At 47.8% G+C, this 16448-nt stretch overlaps 1 protein-coding gene across 1 annotated transcript in view; it reads left to right on the forward strand.

Moving 5' to 3' along the window:
• LOC109882787 (microtubule cross-linking factor 1) overlaps positions 1-4351 on the forward strand; it is a 218944-nt gene extending 214593 nt beyond the window's left edge. Inside the window, exon 17 of the mRNA XM_031810596.1 lies at positions 3893-4351. Within this exon, the coding sequence (XP_031666456.1) occupies positions 3893-4156 (264 nt within the window). The 3' untranslated portion in view covers positions 4157-4351. The remainder of the gene's footprint in view (positions 1-3892) is intronic.
• Positions 4352-16448: the final 12097 nt, after the last annotated feature.

The raw sequence follows: 16448 nt of genomic DNA on the forward strand, positions 1-16448 counted from the left end.
CTCTCTCTCTCTCTCTCTCTCTCTCTCTCTCTCTCTCTCTCTCTCTCTCTCTGTCTCTCTCTTTGTCTCTCTCTTTGTCTCTCTCTTTGTCTCTCTCTGTCTCTCTCTGTCTCTCTCTCTCTGTCTCTCTCTCTCAATTCAATTCAAGGGGCTTTATATCTAATGAGTCCCCCTCTTCCCTCCCCCCCTCTCTTTCTCATCTCTGGGTTTTCTTTCTCTCTCTCTCTCTCTCTCTCTTCCTCCCTCCATCTACAGATGTAGGATCTTAATTTAAGGCATTTTGCTCCTGCAGCAACAGGACATGTGAATTATTACTTGGAGTATAAATCATGTAATTATGTTGTAGGGGTTGATACAATTAATGTCAAGTGGAAATTAATTCCTGCGGTGCAGGTAAATCGTCATCAACAAAAGAGTGATCAAATAAAGATCCTCCACCCGTATCTCCTCCATTCTGTCTGAACCCTCTGCTGGTTCTAGAACCACCCTGTCTTACTAACCGCTCCCTGGGGGGCTCTAACCCCGCTTGTCCCTGGGTGACGTAAGTTCCGGTTTACTTCCTGTTTCTACAACCTCACCGCCAGGGTCACAGGGTCATCATGGACCCCTCCTCGCCTCAACCCCCCCCCTATCAGCCAATCACAGCATTCCTCACTGGTCAACAATGTCGGGGTTGTTGTAGCTGTGTTAATATAATCATCATAACATCTGTCTGTGTAGATGTCTGCGTGTTCTAATGTGGTATGTAGTAATATCTCTATGTATTCGTTCATATTTATTTTAAAAGGTCAACTGTCAACTGACCCAAAGAGTTCTCTGTTTTTTTGTCCGTCTGGCCTACAAATTTTTAGAGGCCAGAAGAAACACAGAATAAAGTTTCCCCAGTTTTCAGTTAATAGTGGCCTCCTGGTTACCATATCTGATCTAAAATAAAACTCATTTAAAACAACTTTTGAATATTTTTTTATTTTTTTTTAATCTAAGTGGGAATATAGGTGGTCGACTAAAACGAAAACAGAGAAAGATGACTCTTCTGGAGCCGTAATGTACACCCACAACCGTTGTTGTTCTGACTGGTCCTGTATGACCCAAGATGTCTGTCTAACATCGTTGTATTTCTGATAGGTCTTCTGACTGGTCCTGTATGACCCAAGATGTCTGTCTAACATCGTTGTATTTCTGATAGGTCTTCTGACTGGTCCTGTATGACCCAAGGTGTCTATCTAACATCGTTGTATTTCTGATAGGTCTTCTGACTGGTCCTGTATGTATCAGGAATCAAGGTAAGACCCAGATGCAGACTGTCGAAAGTAACAATGTTTATTGTAGCAACCGGGGCAAAGACAGGTCAATGCAGGCAGGGGTCGATAATCCAGGGACAGGCAAAGGTCAAAACCAGGAGGACGAGGAAAGAGAGGCTGGGAAACAAGAGGAGCTGACAGGTTTTTAAAAAACGCTGGTGGGCTTGAACAAACAAGACGAACTGGCAACAAACAAACAGAGAACACAGGTATAAATCCCCAGGGGATAATGGGAAAAACGGGTTAATGAGTAAGAAAGGATAATTGTGAAGAGGGGCGACACCTGGAGGGGGGAGACGAGCACAGGGACAGGTGAAACAGATCAGGGGCGTGGCAGTATGACCCAAGGTGTCTTATCTAACACCGTGACACTGTTGTATTTTTGATAGGTTGACTGCTCTGTCTGTGTGCTGCTGCTGTTCACAAACATACTGGATCTGTTGTCACAGCATGTGCTTTCTCCTCTGCATCTCCCTCTCTCTCCCTCTCTCCCTCTCTCCCTCTCTCTCTCTCTGTCTCTCTCTCTGTCTCTCTCTCTATGTCTCTCTCTCTCTCTCTATGTCTCTCTCACCACCTCCCTCTCTCTCCCTCTCCCTCTCTCTCTCTCTCTCACCACCTCTCTCTGTCTCTCTCTCTCTCTCACCACCTCCCTCTCTCTCTCTGTCTCTCACCACCTCTCTCTCTGTCTCTCTCTGTCTCACCACCTCCCTCTCTCTCTCTCTCTCACCACCTCTCTCTCTGTCTCTCTCTCTCCCTCTCTCTCTCTCTCTCTGTGTCTCTCACCACCTCCCTCTCTCTCTCTCACCACCTCTCTCTGTCTCTCTCTCTCTCTGTCTCTCACCACCTCTCTCTCTCTCTCTCTCTCCCTCTCTCTCTCTCTCTCTCTGTCTCTCTCACCACCTCCCTCTCTCTCTCTCACCACCTCTCTGTCTCTCTCTCTCTCTCTCACCACCTCCCTCTCTCTCTCTGTCTCTCACCACCTCTCTCTCTGTCTCTCTCCCTCTCGCTCTCTCTCTGTCTCTCTCTCTCTCCGTCTCTGTCTGTCTCTGTCTCTCTCTCTCTCCCTCTCTCTCTCTCTCTCTCTCTCTCTCTCTCTGTCAAAATAACAACCTTTCTAAGCTTCATTAACGAGGACAAATGAGCGTGCGTGTGACGTCTGCTTGCGTCTCAAATTTAATTGAATGTTCCAGTAGGTCATTACTGTGAAACGTGACCCTGTGACCCCGGGCCGTGAGGTTAGAGGTTTTTTAAACAGGAAGTTACTGCTAAACGTGGCTGCATGCTGAGTGGATGTGATGAAACTGAGAGTCAACATGTTGTTGTTTTTTTTCAGTGTTCAAATATGGTCGACCTCTAATACGCTTCCATGGTACCTGGGTACGACTTACCTGTTGATTGATTGGTTCATTGATGGATTGATTTGGATAATGCTTCTACAAGTAGGCTAGAAAATAGGCTTCGTAACATCAGATTCAAATAAATATATATATATATTTTTTTATACACTTCTATCCTTCCTTATTTCTGAGCATCATCTGTGAAGGCAGAAACACTTCCTCCATTCCGGTGTTCTGTTTCCACCCCCTCATCTGTGAATGCAGAAACACTTCCTCCATTCCGGTGTTCTGTTTCCACCCCCTCATCTGTGAAGGCAGAAACTCTTCCTCCATCCCGGTGTTCTGTTTCCACCCCCTCATCTGTGAAGGCAGAAACACTTCCTCCATTCCGGTGTTCTGTTTCCACCCCCTCATCTGTGAAGGCAGAAACACTTCCTCCATCCTGGTGTTCTGTTTCCACCCCCTCATCTGTGAAGGCAGAAACACTTCCTCCATCCTGGTGTTCTGTTTCCACCCCCTCATCTGTGAAGGCAGAAACACTTCCTCCATTCCGGTGTTCTGTTTCCACCCCCTCATCTGTGAAGGCAGAAACTCTTCCTCCATCCCGGTGTTCTGTTTCCACCCCCTCATCTGTGAATGCAGAAACACTTCCTCCATTCCGGTGTTCTGTTTCCACCCCCTCATCTGTGAAGGCAGAAACACTTCCTCCATCCTGGTGTTCTGTTTCCACCCCCTCATCTGTGAAGGCAGAAACACTTCCTCCATTCCAGTGTTCTGTTTCCACCCCCTCATCTGTGAAGGCAGAAACTCTTCCTCCATCCCGGTGTTCTGTTTCCACCCCCTCATCTGTGAAGGCAGAAACACTTCCTCCATCCTGGTGTTCTGTTTCCACCCCTCATCTGTAGACGTGCGGTTTAGATTTACCTCATCATTCATATGATACAAAGAACCGAGGGGGGGAGGCACGTTTTAAACCTCCGCAGTGGAGTGGAGTATGAATGTGATCATCATCATTCATGCTAACTAACTAGCTTCTCCACCTGTTTCATCACACTGTAGTTCCTCCTGATAGAGCTATACTGTGGTCATTATTTGTTTTCCTGTTTTAATCACACTTACTTTTGTTAATACTTCTTTTCTTCTGTCTTGGGTAATGTCTTTTTCTAATTCTTAAAAGAATCATCATGAAAACCTATGAATATAGGAAGCTATTTTGTCTCTCTCTCTCTCTCACACATCTACATCCTCCTGAAGGACCTCCCTCGCTCCCCAGTGGCTCCACCCCTGGAGTCGTGTTTCCTGCGTCCGGCGAGGCCAGCCAACCGCCGCCCCCCCTCCCGCTGGGCAGCCCCCTCCTCCCCCCGAGGCTGGCTAGACGTCACAGAGCGGAGGTTCACCTTCCCCATGGTGACTGGGACCAGTAAGACTGGGACTGGGACCAGCTCTATACCAGACCTGGATGAGACTGGACCAGCAGAATCACAACAGGAACCATCACCATACCCCTGTTCTCCTTAACTCCCTTTTTACCTGCTCCACTCTCTTTCTCACCATACCCCTGCCAGTACCTCAGACCCATCTTTCCTAGTCCTCCTCTCTACTCCCTCTCCTCCCTCCTGCTTCTCTCCTGATGGAACTGTCCACACTCTCTCCTCCTCCATTCCTCCTTACTCCTCTTCTCCACTCCTCCTCTTCTCCACTCCTCCCTACTCCTCCTCTTCTCCACTCCTCCTTACTCCTCCTCTTCTCCACTCCTCCCTACTCCTCCTCTTCTCCACTCCTCCCTACTCCTCCTCTTCTCTACTCCTCCTCTTCTCCACTCCTCCCTACTCCTCCTCTTCTCCACTCCTCCCTACTCCTCTTCTCCACTCCTTACTCCTCCCTACTCCTCTTCTCCACTCCTTACTCCTCCCTACTCCTCTTCTCCACTCCTCCTTACTCCTCCCTACTCCTCTTCTCCACTCCTCCTTACTCCACCCCTACTCCTCTTCTCCACTCCTCCCTACTCCTCCTCTTCTCCACTCCTCCCTACTCCTCCTCTTCTCCACTCCTCCCTACTCCTCCTCTTCTCCACTCCTCCCTACTCCTCCTCTTCTCCACTCCTCCCTACTCCTCCTCTTCTCCACTCCTCCCTACTCCTCCTCTTCTCCACTCCTCCCTACTCCTCCTCTTCTCCACTCCTCTTTACTCCTCCCTACTCCTCTTCTCCACTCCTCCTTACTCCTCCCTACTCCTCTTCTCCACTCCTCCCTACTCCTCCTCTTCTCCACTCCTCCCTACTCCTCCTCTTCTCCACTCCTCCTTACTCCTCCTCTTCTCCACTCCTCCCTACTCCTCCTCTTCTCCACTCCTCCCTACTCCTCCTCTTCTCCACTCCTCCCTACTCCTCCTCTTCTTCCCACTCCTCCCTACTCCTCCTCTTCTCCACTCCTCCCTACTCCTCCTCTTCTCTACTCCTCCTCTTCTCCACTCCTCCTCTTCTCCACTCCTCCCTACTCCTCCTCTTCTCCACTCCTCCCTACTCCTCCTCTTCTCCACTCCTCCCTACTCCTCCTCTTCTCCACTCCTCCCTACTCCTCCTCTTCTCCACTCCTCCTTACTCCTCCCTACTCCTCCTCTTCTCCACTCCTCCTTACTCCTCCCTACTCCTCTTCTCCACTCCTCCTTACTCCTCCCTACTCCTCTTCTCCACTCCTCCCTCCTCCTCTCTCCTGCTCCTCCCTACTCCTCCTCTTCTCTTGTCCACATTGAGCCTGACTAGACAGGGTACCTCAGACCCCCCTCCCTCCCACTCTCGTAGGGATTCGTAGGAGAGGGGGATTTGTAACAGGGTTGAGCCCCTGTAGCACCAGCTAACCAACCAGGAACTCAAAAGAACTGGAACTGAAAACGTTCAACTCTGGAATGAAAAGAACCTGGATAGTACTGTAACAACAAAAACAATGACATCATCCAAACATTACCGTCAGATGTGCCTCTACTTGATTTACTCATAGTTCCACATGTGTATATATATGTATGCAATATATATATATATATATATATATATATATATATATATATATACAGTACCAATCAAACATTTGGACACACCTACACATTCAAGGGTTTTTCTTTATTTTTACTATTTTCTACATTGTAGAATAATAGTGAAGACATCAAAACTATGAGATAACACATACGGAATCATGTAGTAACCAAAAAAGTGTTAAACATATCAAATATATATTTTATATTTGAGATTCTTCAAAGTAGCCACCCTTTGCATTGATGACAGCTTTGCACACTCTTGGCATTCTCTCAACCAGCTTCACCTGGAATACTTTTCCAAAAGGCTTGAAGGAGTTCCTACATATGCTGAGCACTTGTTGGCTGCTTTTCCTTCACACTGCGGTCCAACTCATCCCAAACCATCTCAATTTGGTTGCGGTCGGGTGATTGTGGAGGCCAGGTCATCTGATGCAGCACTCCATCACTCTCCTTATTTGTCAAATAGCCCTTACACAGCCTGGAGGTGTGTTTTGGGTCATTGTCCTGTTGAAAAACAAATGATAGTCCCACTAAGCCCAAACCAGATGGGATGGTGTATCACTGCAGAATGCTGTGGTAGCTATGCTGGTTAAGTGTGCCTTGAATTCTAAATAAATCACTGACAGTGTCACCAGCAAAGCACTGCACCTCAGATTGCTGTCCAAATAAATGCTTCACAGAGTTCAGTTAACAGACACATTTCAACGTCAACTGTTCAGAGGAGACAGGCCTTCATGAGGGAGGGAGGAGTGGAGACTTGCTTGGGCCAAGAAACACGAGCAATGGACATTAGACCGGTGGAAGTCTGTCTGTCCTTTCCAACCGCCGTGTCTTTGTGAGATGCAGAGTAGTTGAACGGATGATCTCTGCATGTGTGGTTCCCACCGTGAAGCATGGAGGAGGAGGTGTGTGGTTCCCACCGTGAAGCATGGAGGAGGAGGTGTGTGGTTCCCACCGTGAAGCATGGAGGAGGAGGTGTGTGGTTCCCACCGTGAAGCATGGAGGAGGAGGTGTGTGGTTCCCACCGTGAAGCATGGAGGAGGAGGTGTTATGGTGTGGGGGTGCTTTACTGGTGACATTGTCAATTATTTATTTAGAATTCAAGGCACACTTAACCAGCATGGCTACCACAGCATTCTGCAGCCATCCCATCTGGTTTGGGCTTAGTGGGATTATCATTTGCTTTTCAACAGGACAATGTGCAACTGTTCAGGGAAGTCAGGAACCAATACACGCAGTCAGTCAGGAAAGCTAAGGCCAGCTTCTTCAGGCAGAAGTTTGCATCCTGTAGCTCCAACTCCAAAAAGTTCTGGAACACTGTGAAGTCCATGGAGAACAAGAGCACCTCCTCCCAGCTGCCCACTGCACTGAGGCTAGGTAACACGGTCACCACCGATAAATCCATGATTATCGAAAACTTCAATAAGCATTTCTCAACGGCTGGCCATGCCTTCCGCCTGGCTACTCCAACCTCGGCCAACAGCTCCGCCCCCCCCCGCAGCTCCCCACCCAAGCCTCTCCAGGTTCTCCTTTACCCAAATCCAGATAGCAGATGTTCTGAAAGAGCTGCAAAACCTGGACCCGTACAAATCAGCTGGGCTTGACAATCTGGACCCTCTATTTCTGAAACTATCCGCCGCCATTGTCGCAACCCCTATTACCAGCCTGTTCAACCTCTCTTTCATATCGTCTGAGATCCCCAAGGACTGGAAAGCTGCCGCAGTCATCCCCCTCTTCAAAGGGGGAGACACCCTGGACCCAAACTGTTACAGACATATATCCATCCTGCCCTGCCTATCTAAGGTCTTCGAAAGCCAAGTCAACAAACAGGTCACTGACCATCTTGAATCCCACCGTACCTTCTCCGCTGTGCAATCTGGTTTTCGAGCCGGTCACGGGTGCACCTCAGCCACAAACGATATCATAACCGCCATCGATAAAAGACAGTACTGTGCAGCCGTCTTCATCGACCTTGCCAAGGCTTTCGACTCTGTCAATCACCATATTCTTATCGGCAGACTCAGTAGCCTCGGTTTTTCGGATGACTGCCTTGCCTGGTTCACCAATTACTTTGCAGACAGAGTTCAGTGTGTCAAATCGGAGGGCATGCTGTCCGGTCCTCTGGCAGTCTCTATGGGGATGCCACAGGGTTCAATTCTCGGGCCGACTCTTTTCTCTGTATATATCAATGATGTTGCTCTTGCTGCGGGCGATTCCCTGATCCACCTCTACGCAGACGACACCATTCTATATACTTTCGGCCCGTCATTGGACACTGTGCTATCTAACCTCCAAACGAGCTTCAATGCCATACAACACTCCTTCCGTGGCCTCCAACTGCTCTTAAACGCTAGTAAAACCAAATGCATGCTTTTCAATCGATCGCTGCCTGCACCCACATGCCCGACCAGCATCACCACCCTGGATGGTTCCGACCTTGAATATGTGGACATCTATAAGTACCTAGGTGTCTGGCTAGACTGCAAACTCTCCTTCCAGGCTCATATCAAACATCTCCAATCGAAAATCAAATCAAGAGTCTGCTTTCTATTCCGCAACAAAGCCTCCTTCACTCACGCCGCCAAGCTTACCCTAGTAAAACTGACTATCCTACCGATCCTCGACTTCGGCGATGTCATCTACAAAATGGCTTCCAACACTCTACTCAGCAAACTGGATGCAGTCTATCACAGTGCCATCCGTTTTGTCACTAAAGCACCTTATACCACCCACCACTGCGACTTGTATGCTCTAGTCGGCTGGCCCTCGCTACATATTCGTCGCCAGACCCACTGGCTCCAGGTCATCTACAAGTCCATGCTAGGTAAAGCTCCGCCTTATCTCAGTTCACTGGTCACGATGGCAACACCCATCCGTAGCACGCGCTCCAGCAGGTGTATCTCACTGATCATCCCTAAAGCCAACACCTCATTTGGCCGCCTTTTGTTCCAGTACTCTGCTGCCTGTGACTGGAACGAATTGCAAAAATCGCTGAAGTTGGAGACTTTTATCTCCCTCACCAACTTCAAACATCAGCTATCTGAGCAGCTAACTGATCGCTGCAGCTGTACATAGTCTATTGGTATATAGCTCATCCATTATCACCTACCTCACCCCCATACTGTTTTTATTTATTTACTTTTCTGCTCTTTTGCACACCAATATCTCTACCTGTACATGACCATCTGATCATTTATCACTCCAGTGTTAATCTGCAAAATTGTAATCATTCGCCTACCTCCTCATGCCTTTTGCACACATTGTATATAGACTCCCCCCCTTTTTTTTCTACTGTGTTATTGACTTGTTAATTGTTTACTCCATGTGTAACTCTGTGTTGTCTGTTCACACTGCTATGCTTTATCTTGGCCAGGTCGCAGTTGCAAATGAGAACTTGTTCTCAACTAGCCTACCTGGTTAAATAAAGGTGAAATAAAATAAATTTAAAAAATGACCCAAAACACACCTCCAGGCTGTGTAAGGGCTATTTGACCAATATGGAGAGTGATGGAGTGCTGCATCAGATGACCTGGCCTCCACAATCACTCGACCTCAACCCAAACGAGATGGCTTGGGATGAGTTGGACCGTAGAGTGAAGGAAAAGCAGCCGCCAAGTGCTCAGCATATGTGGGAACTCCTTCAAGACTGTTGGAAAAGCATTCCTCATGATGCTGGTTGAGAGAATGCCAAGAGTGTGCAAAGCTGTCAGCAAGGCAAAGGGTGGCTACTTTGAAGAATCTCAAATATAAAATATATTTTGATTTGTTTAACACTTATTTTGGTTACTACATGATTCCATATGTGTTATCTCATAGTTTTGATGTCTTCACTATTATTCTACAATGTAGAAAATTGTAAAAATGAAGAAAAACCCTTGAATGAGTAGATGTGTCCTAACTTTTGACTGGTACTGTATATACATATGAGTCATATAATAAACACATTTTCAGATGTCGAGAGAAAAACCGTTATTATAATACCGGTATGAACATAAAGGTTCACACATTTTCTGTTGGTTTTTTGTTTATTTTGCATATACATATCATTTGTTATATTCTGTGCTGTGTGTAAATACTCAAACTATTTTCTTATTCAGTTGAACATATATTATGTTACTGTTGGTTCCTTCGAAGCTTGAAGTCAGACGTCACGTGTATTTGAATAAACAAATAAACAAATGGTGAGACAAAAAAAAATGTTTTAAAAAAAAATACTGCTTCCTGTTGGACGAGGAAGGTGAATCCATGATGTCAGTTACTCATGTAATGTATTTCTATATGTTGAAATGAATGTTCAACTCTGTAAACGTGTAGAAGAAGAGAGGGAAGATAGCAACTGAATAGCCCTTATGCATACGTGGGAGGAAGTTGTAACAAATATCAGTCACATAGGCGGCTATCCCAAATGGCATCCTATTCACATAGGGAAGGGGGGGGGGGGGTACCTAGTCAGTTGTACAACTGAATGCATTCACCATAGGGCTCTGGTCTAAAGTAGTGCACTATATAGGGAATAGGGCTCTGGTCTAAAGTAGTGCACTATATAGGGAACAGGCCTTGGTCTAAAGTAGTGCACTATATAGGGAATAGAGCTCTGGTCTAAAGTAGTGCACTATATAGGGAATAGAGCTCTGGTCTAAAGTAGTGCACTATATAGGGAATAGGGCCCCATAGGGCTCTGGTCTAAAGTAGTGCACTATATAGGGAATAGGGCCCCATAGGACTCTGGTCTAAAGTAGTGCACTATATAGGGAATAGGGCCCCATAGGACTCTGGTCTAAAGTAGTGCACTATATAGGGAATAGGGCCCCATAGGGCTCTGGTCTAAAGTAGTGCACTATATAGGGAATAGGGCCCCATAGGACTCTGGTCTAAAGTAGTGCACTATATAGGGAATAGGGCCCCATAGGACTCTGGTCTAAAGTAGTGCACTATATAGGGAATAGGGCCCCATAGGACTCTGGTCTAAAGTAGTGCACTATGTAGGGAATAGGGTGCCATTTGGGATGCAGTCGTATTTGCTCTGCATGCCTTTGTAAAACAAAAACACTGTAGCACTTTAGTGCATGTACATACAAGCTGCTGCTGTCACTGTGCTCTGTCATGCCGCTGGGACACCCGACTAAGGGGCTCTATTCAATCCCACATCGCGCAACTTCAGCTTTACAGCGTGATTGAAATGTAAATGTTTCCCGCTTTAACGGAGACTGCATTCCCCGGATAAATGCTGCGTATGTCGGTCCAACCTTTACATTTCTATCGTGGAATGTGTTACACCTTTTACAGACTGAATAGAGCCCTAAAGGATTTAGGGATTTACTCCGATCTTTTACAGACTGAATAGAGCCCTAAAGGATTTAGGGATTTACTCCGATCTTTGTCCGTAAAGTTTTTAAAAGTTCCTGCATTTTGCAGAGACGTTGTTCAACGCTGCATATGTCAACTTAATAAAAATAAACTTTAAATTGCTCATCGTCCAAAACCCGCGATGGAAAAGAACCACGGTGAGCTATCTTCAACTGTCATTTTGTTGTCACTTAATTTACTTTAAAGTAAGATCCATGTTTAAGTAGATGATTGTACTACTATACTGTCCTTGTACAGTTGTTACTATGAGGTAAATATAATTAAATGTTTTTCTTTTAAAGAAGAAAAAGCAAGAATGTGGGAAAAAAAAATGAATGTTTTAAATCGAAGGTCCAAAAGTGTAAGGATGATTTGGTAATAAACATGAATGTTACAACACTGACAACTGCTGCATTTGATCTTTACACTGAAAATCTGTGTATGTTAACCCTGTGGTAATGCTGTTAACCCTGGTAACCCTGTGGTAATGCTGTTAACCCTGTGGTAATGCTGTTAACCCTGTGGTAATGCTGTTAACCCTGGTAACCCTGTGGTAATGCTGTGGTAACCCTGGTAATCATGTGGTAACCATGTGGTAACCCTGTGGTAATGCTGTGGTAACCCTGGTAACCCTGAGGTAACCCTGGTAATCCTGTGGTAACCCTGTGGTAACCAAATCCCACCAGCTGCAACCTGTTCCATAATCAAGACCTCTACAAATACTCAGCCCTGCCACTTCCACACTGCCAGATCGTAGCCTCTACCCAGTCAGTCCGTATTTCTAGCTGTTTGTTCCTAGCCTCACGCTGCTTTTTCTCTCCGCTACAGTCCCGCCTGCTCTGACTCCGGGACCTGTCTCCAGTCCCTCGTCTCCTCAGTCCTGCTTTTCTGGCCTGGATCCCTGCTCTACTGCTTCATTGGATTCTTCTCCAGACCTGCTTCCTAATCTCCTTGCCCTCAGCCTCATTCCGGATTCCCTACTACCCACCCCATCTCCTCTCCCGCTTTTCAATAAATACATTGGTTATCAATCCTTGCGTCTGAGTCTGCATTTGGGTTCAGCTGCTCCGCCCCGCGTAACAGCAGTTATAGTAGACAAACCATAGCATTGCATAGGTCAGAGGGGCCACACAGAGGATAAGAAGATTGTCTCTGAAGTCAAATCCTCTTGTTACGTCATACGTGTGTCTCTGTCTCTACCATTAATCCAGAACAGAGAGAGTGAGGAGAGAGAGAAGAGAGAGAGGAGAGAGAGTGTAGAGAGAGAGAGAGAGGTGGAGAGAGGGAGAGGTGGAGAGAGGGAGGGAGGTGAAGAAGGAAGAGAGGGATGACAGAGAAGGCTGCAGGGGTGACCCTTTCTGGAGCTATTGGTGTTAATAATGAATGAGGCTCCAGATGGACACAGGAGGATGCTGATGGATACAGAGAGGAGGAGAGAGGAGGAGTGGAGGAGGAGATTAGAGACGAGGAGGAGAGAGGAGAGGAGGAGGAGATTAGAGAGGAGGAAATGAGATAAGAGGAGTGGAGGAGGAGATTAGAGAGGAGTGGAGGAGGAGAGGGGAGGAGGAGGAGATAAGAGATGAGGAGAGAAGAGTGGAGGAGGAGATAAGAGAGGAGGAGGAGATTAGAGAGGAGTGGAGGAGGAGATAAGAGGAGTGGAGGAGGAGAGAGATGGATACAGAGATGATGATGATGAATACAGAGAGATTATGATGGATACAGAGAGATGCTGACAGAGTGAGGGGGGAGACAGAGAGGGAGGGAAAGTGAGGAGCGAGAGAGAGGAGACGGAGAGAGAGGGAGGAAAAGTGAGGAGCGAGAGAAGGGGAGAGGAGACGGGGAGAGGAGGGAGAAACATCCACTACAGGAAGCACTGAAGGGAGGAGAGAGGAGACGGGTAGCTTTTACCTCCACTACAGGAAGCACTGAAGGGAGGAGAGAGGAGACGGTAGCTTTTACCTCCACTACAGGAAGCACTGAAGGGAGGAGAGAGGAGACGGTAGCTTTTACCTCCACTACAGGAAGCACTGAAGGGAGGAGAGAGGAGACGGTAGCTTTTACCTCCACTACAGGAAGCACTGAAGGGAGGAGAGAGGAGACGGTAGCTTTTACCTCCACTACAGGAAGCACTGAAGGGAGGAGAGAGGAGACGGTAGCTTTTACCTCCACTACAGGAAGCACTGAAGGGAGGAGAGAGGAGACGGTAGCTTTTACCTCCACTACAGGAAGCACTGAAGGGAGGAGAGAGGAGACGGTAGCTTTTACCTCCACTACAGGAAGCACTGAAGGGAGGTGAGAGGAGACGGTAGCTTTTACCTCCACTACAGGAAGCACTGAAGGGAGGAGAGAGGAGACGGTAGCTTTTACCTCCACTACAGGAAGCACTGAAGGGAGGAGAGAGGAGACGGTAGCTTTTACCTCCACTACAGGAAGCACTGAAGGGAGGAGAGAGGAGACGGTAGCTTTTACCTCCACTACAGGAAGCACTGAAGGGAGGAGAGAGGAGACGGTTAGCTTTTACCTCCACTACAGGAAGCACTGAAGGGAGGAGAGAGGAGACGGTAGCTTTTACCTCCACTACAGGAAGCACGGAAGGGAAGAGAGAGGAGACGGTAGCTTTTACCTCCACTACAGGAAGCACTGAAGGGAGGAGAGAGGAGACGGTAGCTTTTACCTCCACTACAGGAAGCACTGAAGGGAGCAGAGAGGAGACGGTAGCTTTTACCTCCACTACAGGAAGCACTGAAGGGAGGAGAGAGGAGACGGTAGCTTTTACCTCCACTACAGGAAGCACTGAAGGAAGGAGAGAGGAGACGGTAGCTTTACCTCCACTACAGGAAGCCCTGAAGGGAGGAGAGAGGAGACGGTAGCTTTTACCTCCACTACAGGAAGCACTGAAGGGAGGAGAGAGGAGACGGTAGCTTTTACCTCCACTACAGGAAGCACTGAAGGGAGGAGAGAGGAGACGGTAGCTTTTACCTCCACTACAGGAAGCACTGAAGGGAGGAGAGAGGAGACGGTAGCTTTTACCTCCACTACAGGAAGCACTGAAGGGAGGAGAGAGGAAACGGTACCTTTACCTCCACTACAGGAAGCACTGAAGGGAGGAGAGAGGAGACGGTAGCTTTTACCTCCACTACAGGAAGCACTGAAGGGAGGTGAGAGGAGACGGTAGCTTTTACCTCCACTACAGGAAGCACTGAAGGGAGGAGAGAGGAGACGGTAGCTTTTACCTCCACTACAGGAAGCACTGAAGGGAGGAGAGAGGAGACGGTAGCTTTTACCTCCACTACAGGAAGCACTGAAGGGAGGAGAGAGGAGACGGTAGCTTTTACCTCCACTACAGGAAGCACTGAAGGGAGGAGAGAGGAGACGGTAGCTTTTACCTCCACTACAGGAAGCACTGAAGGGAGGAGAGAGGAGACGGTAGCTTTTACCTCCACTACAGGAAGCACGGAAGGGAAGAGAGAGGAGACGGTAGCTTTTACCTCCACTACAGGAAGCACTGAAGGGAGGAGAGAGGAGACGGTAGCTTTTACCTCCACTACAGGAAGCACTGAAGGGAGGAGAGAGGAGACGGTAGCTTTTACCTCCACTACAGGAAGCACTGAAGGGAGGAGAGAGGAGACGGTAGCTTTTACCTCCACTACAGGAAGCACTGAAGGAAGGAGAGAGGAGACGGTAGCTTTTACCTCCACTACAGGAAGCCCTGAAGGGAGGAGAGAGGAGACGGTAGCTTTTACCTCCACTACAGGAAGCACTGAAGGGAGGAGAGAGGAGACGGTAGCTTTTACCTCCACTACAGGAAGCACTGAAGGGAGGAGAGAGGAGACGGTAGCTTTTACCTCCACTACAGGAAGCACTGAAGGGAGGAGAGAGGAGACGGTAGCTTTTACCTCCACTACAGGAAGCACTGAAGGGAGGAGAGAGGAGACGGTAGCTTTTACCTCCACTACAGGAAGCACTGAAGGGAGGAGAGAGGAGACGGTAGCTTTTACCTCCACTACAGGAAGCACTGAAGGGAGGAGAGAGGAGACGGTAGCTTTTACCTCCACTACAGGAAGCACTGAAGGGAGGAGAGAGGAAACGGTACCTTTACCTCCACTACAGGAAGCACTGAAGGGAGGAGAGAGGAGAAAAAGACGGGCAACCACTAAATAATGCACACAAACAGCAGTGAATCTGTTCAGAGAGTGAGAGGGAGGAAGAGGTTGAGGGAGACCTCAGACTATTGTCCATCTGTCTGTTCCACTTCATCAAACTGAGTCAATCTTGATTTGACATCAATTAAAGAGTAACAGGACAGGGAAGATGCCAGGAGAAAAGTGGAAGTTGCCCCAGTAGATGATATATAGGAGGTTGTTTCCTATGCATTTTCTATTTATTAAAGGAAGCAGCTACTCTTCCTGGGGTTTATTATGGATCCCCATTAGTTCCTGCCAAGGCAGCAGCTACTCTTCCTGGGGTTTATTATGGATCCCCATTAGTTCCTGCCAAGGCAGCAGTTACTCTTCCTGGGGTTTATTATGGATCCCCATTAGTTCCTGTCAAGGCAGCAGCTACTCTTCCTGGGGTTTATTATGGATCCCCATTAGTTCCTGCCAAGGCAGCAGCTACTCTTCCTGGGGTTTATTATGGATCCCCATTAGTTCCTGCCAAGGCAGCAGTTACTCTACCTGGGGTTTATTATGGATCCCCATTAGTTCCTGCCAAGGCAGCAGCTACTCTTCCTGGGGTTTATTATGGATCCCCATTAGTTCCTGCCAAGGCAGCAGCTACTCTTCCTGGGGTTTATTATGGATCCCCATTAGTTCCTGCCAAGGCAGCAGCTACTCTTCCTGGGGTTTATTATGGATCCCCATTAGTTCCTGCCAAGGCAGCAGTTACTCTACCTGGGGTTTATTATGGATCCCCATTAGTTCCTGCCAAGGCAGCAGCTACTCTTCCTGGGGTTTATTATGGATCCCCATTAGTTCCTGCCAAGGCAGCAGTTACTCTACCTGGGGTTTATTATGGATCCCCATTAGTTCCTGCCAAGGCAGCAGCTACTCTTCCAGGGGTTTATTATGGATCCCCATTAGTTCCTGTCAAGGCAGCAGCTACTCTTCCTGGGGTTTATTATGGATCCCCATTTAGTTCCTGTCAAGGCAGCAGCTACTCTTCCTGGAGTTTATTATGGATCCCCATTAGTTCCTGCCAAGGCAGCAGCTACTCTTCCTGGGGTTTATTATGGATCCCCATTAGTTCCTGTCAAGGCAGCAGCTACTCTTCCAGGGGTTTATTATGGATCCCCATTAGTTCCTGTCAAGGCAGCAGCTACTCATCCTGGGGTTTATTATGGATCCCCATTAGTTCCTGTCAAGGCAGCAGCTACTCTTCCAGGGGTTTATTATGGATCCCCATTAGTTCCTGTCAAGGCAGCAGCTACTCTTCC

The sequence above is a fragment of the Oncorhynchus kisutch genome, linkage group LG30, assembly GCF_002021735.2.
Source record: "Oncorhynchus kisutch isolate 150728-3 linkage group LG30, Okis_V2, whole genome shotgun sequence".
In the NCBI taxonomy this organism is placed as follows: Eukaryota; Metazoa; Chordata; class Actinopteri; order Salmoniformes; family Salmonidae; genus Oncorhynchus; species Oncorhynchus kisutch.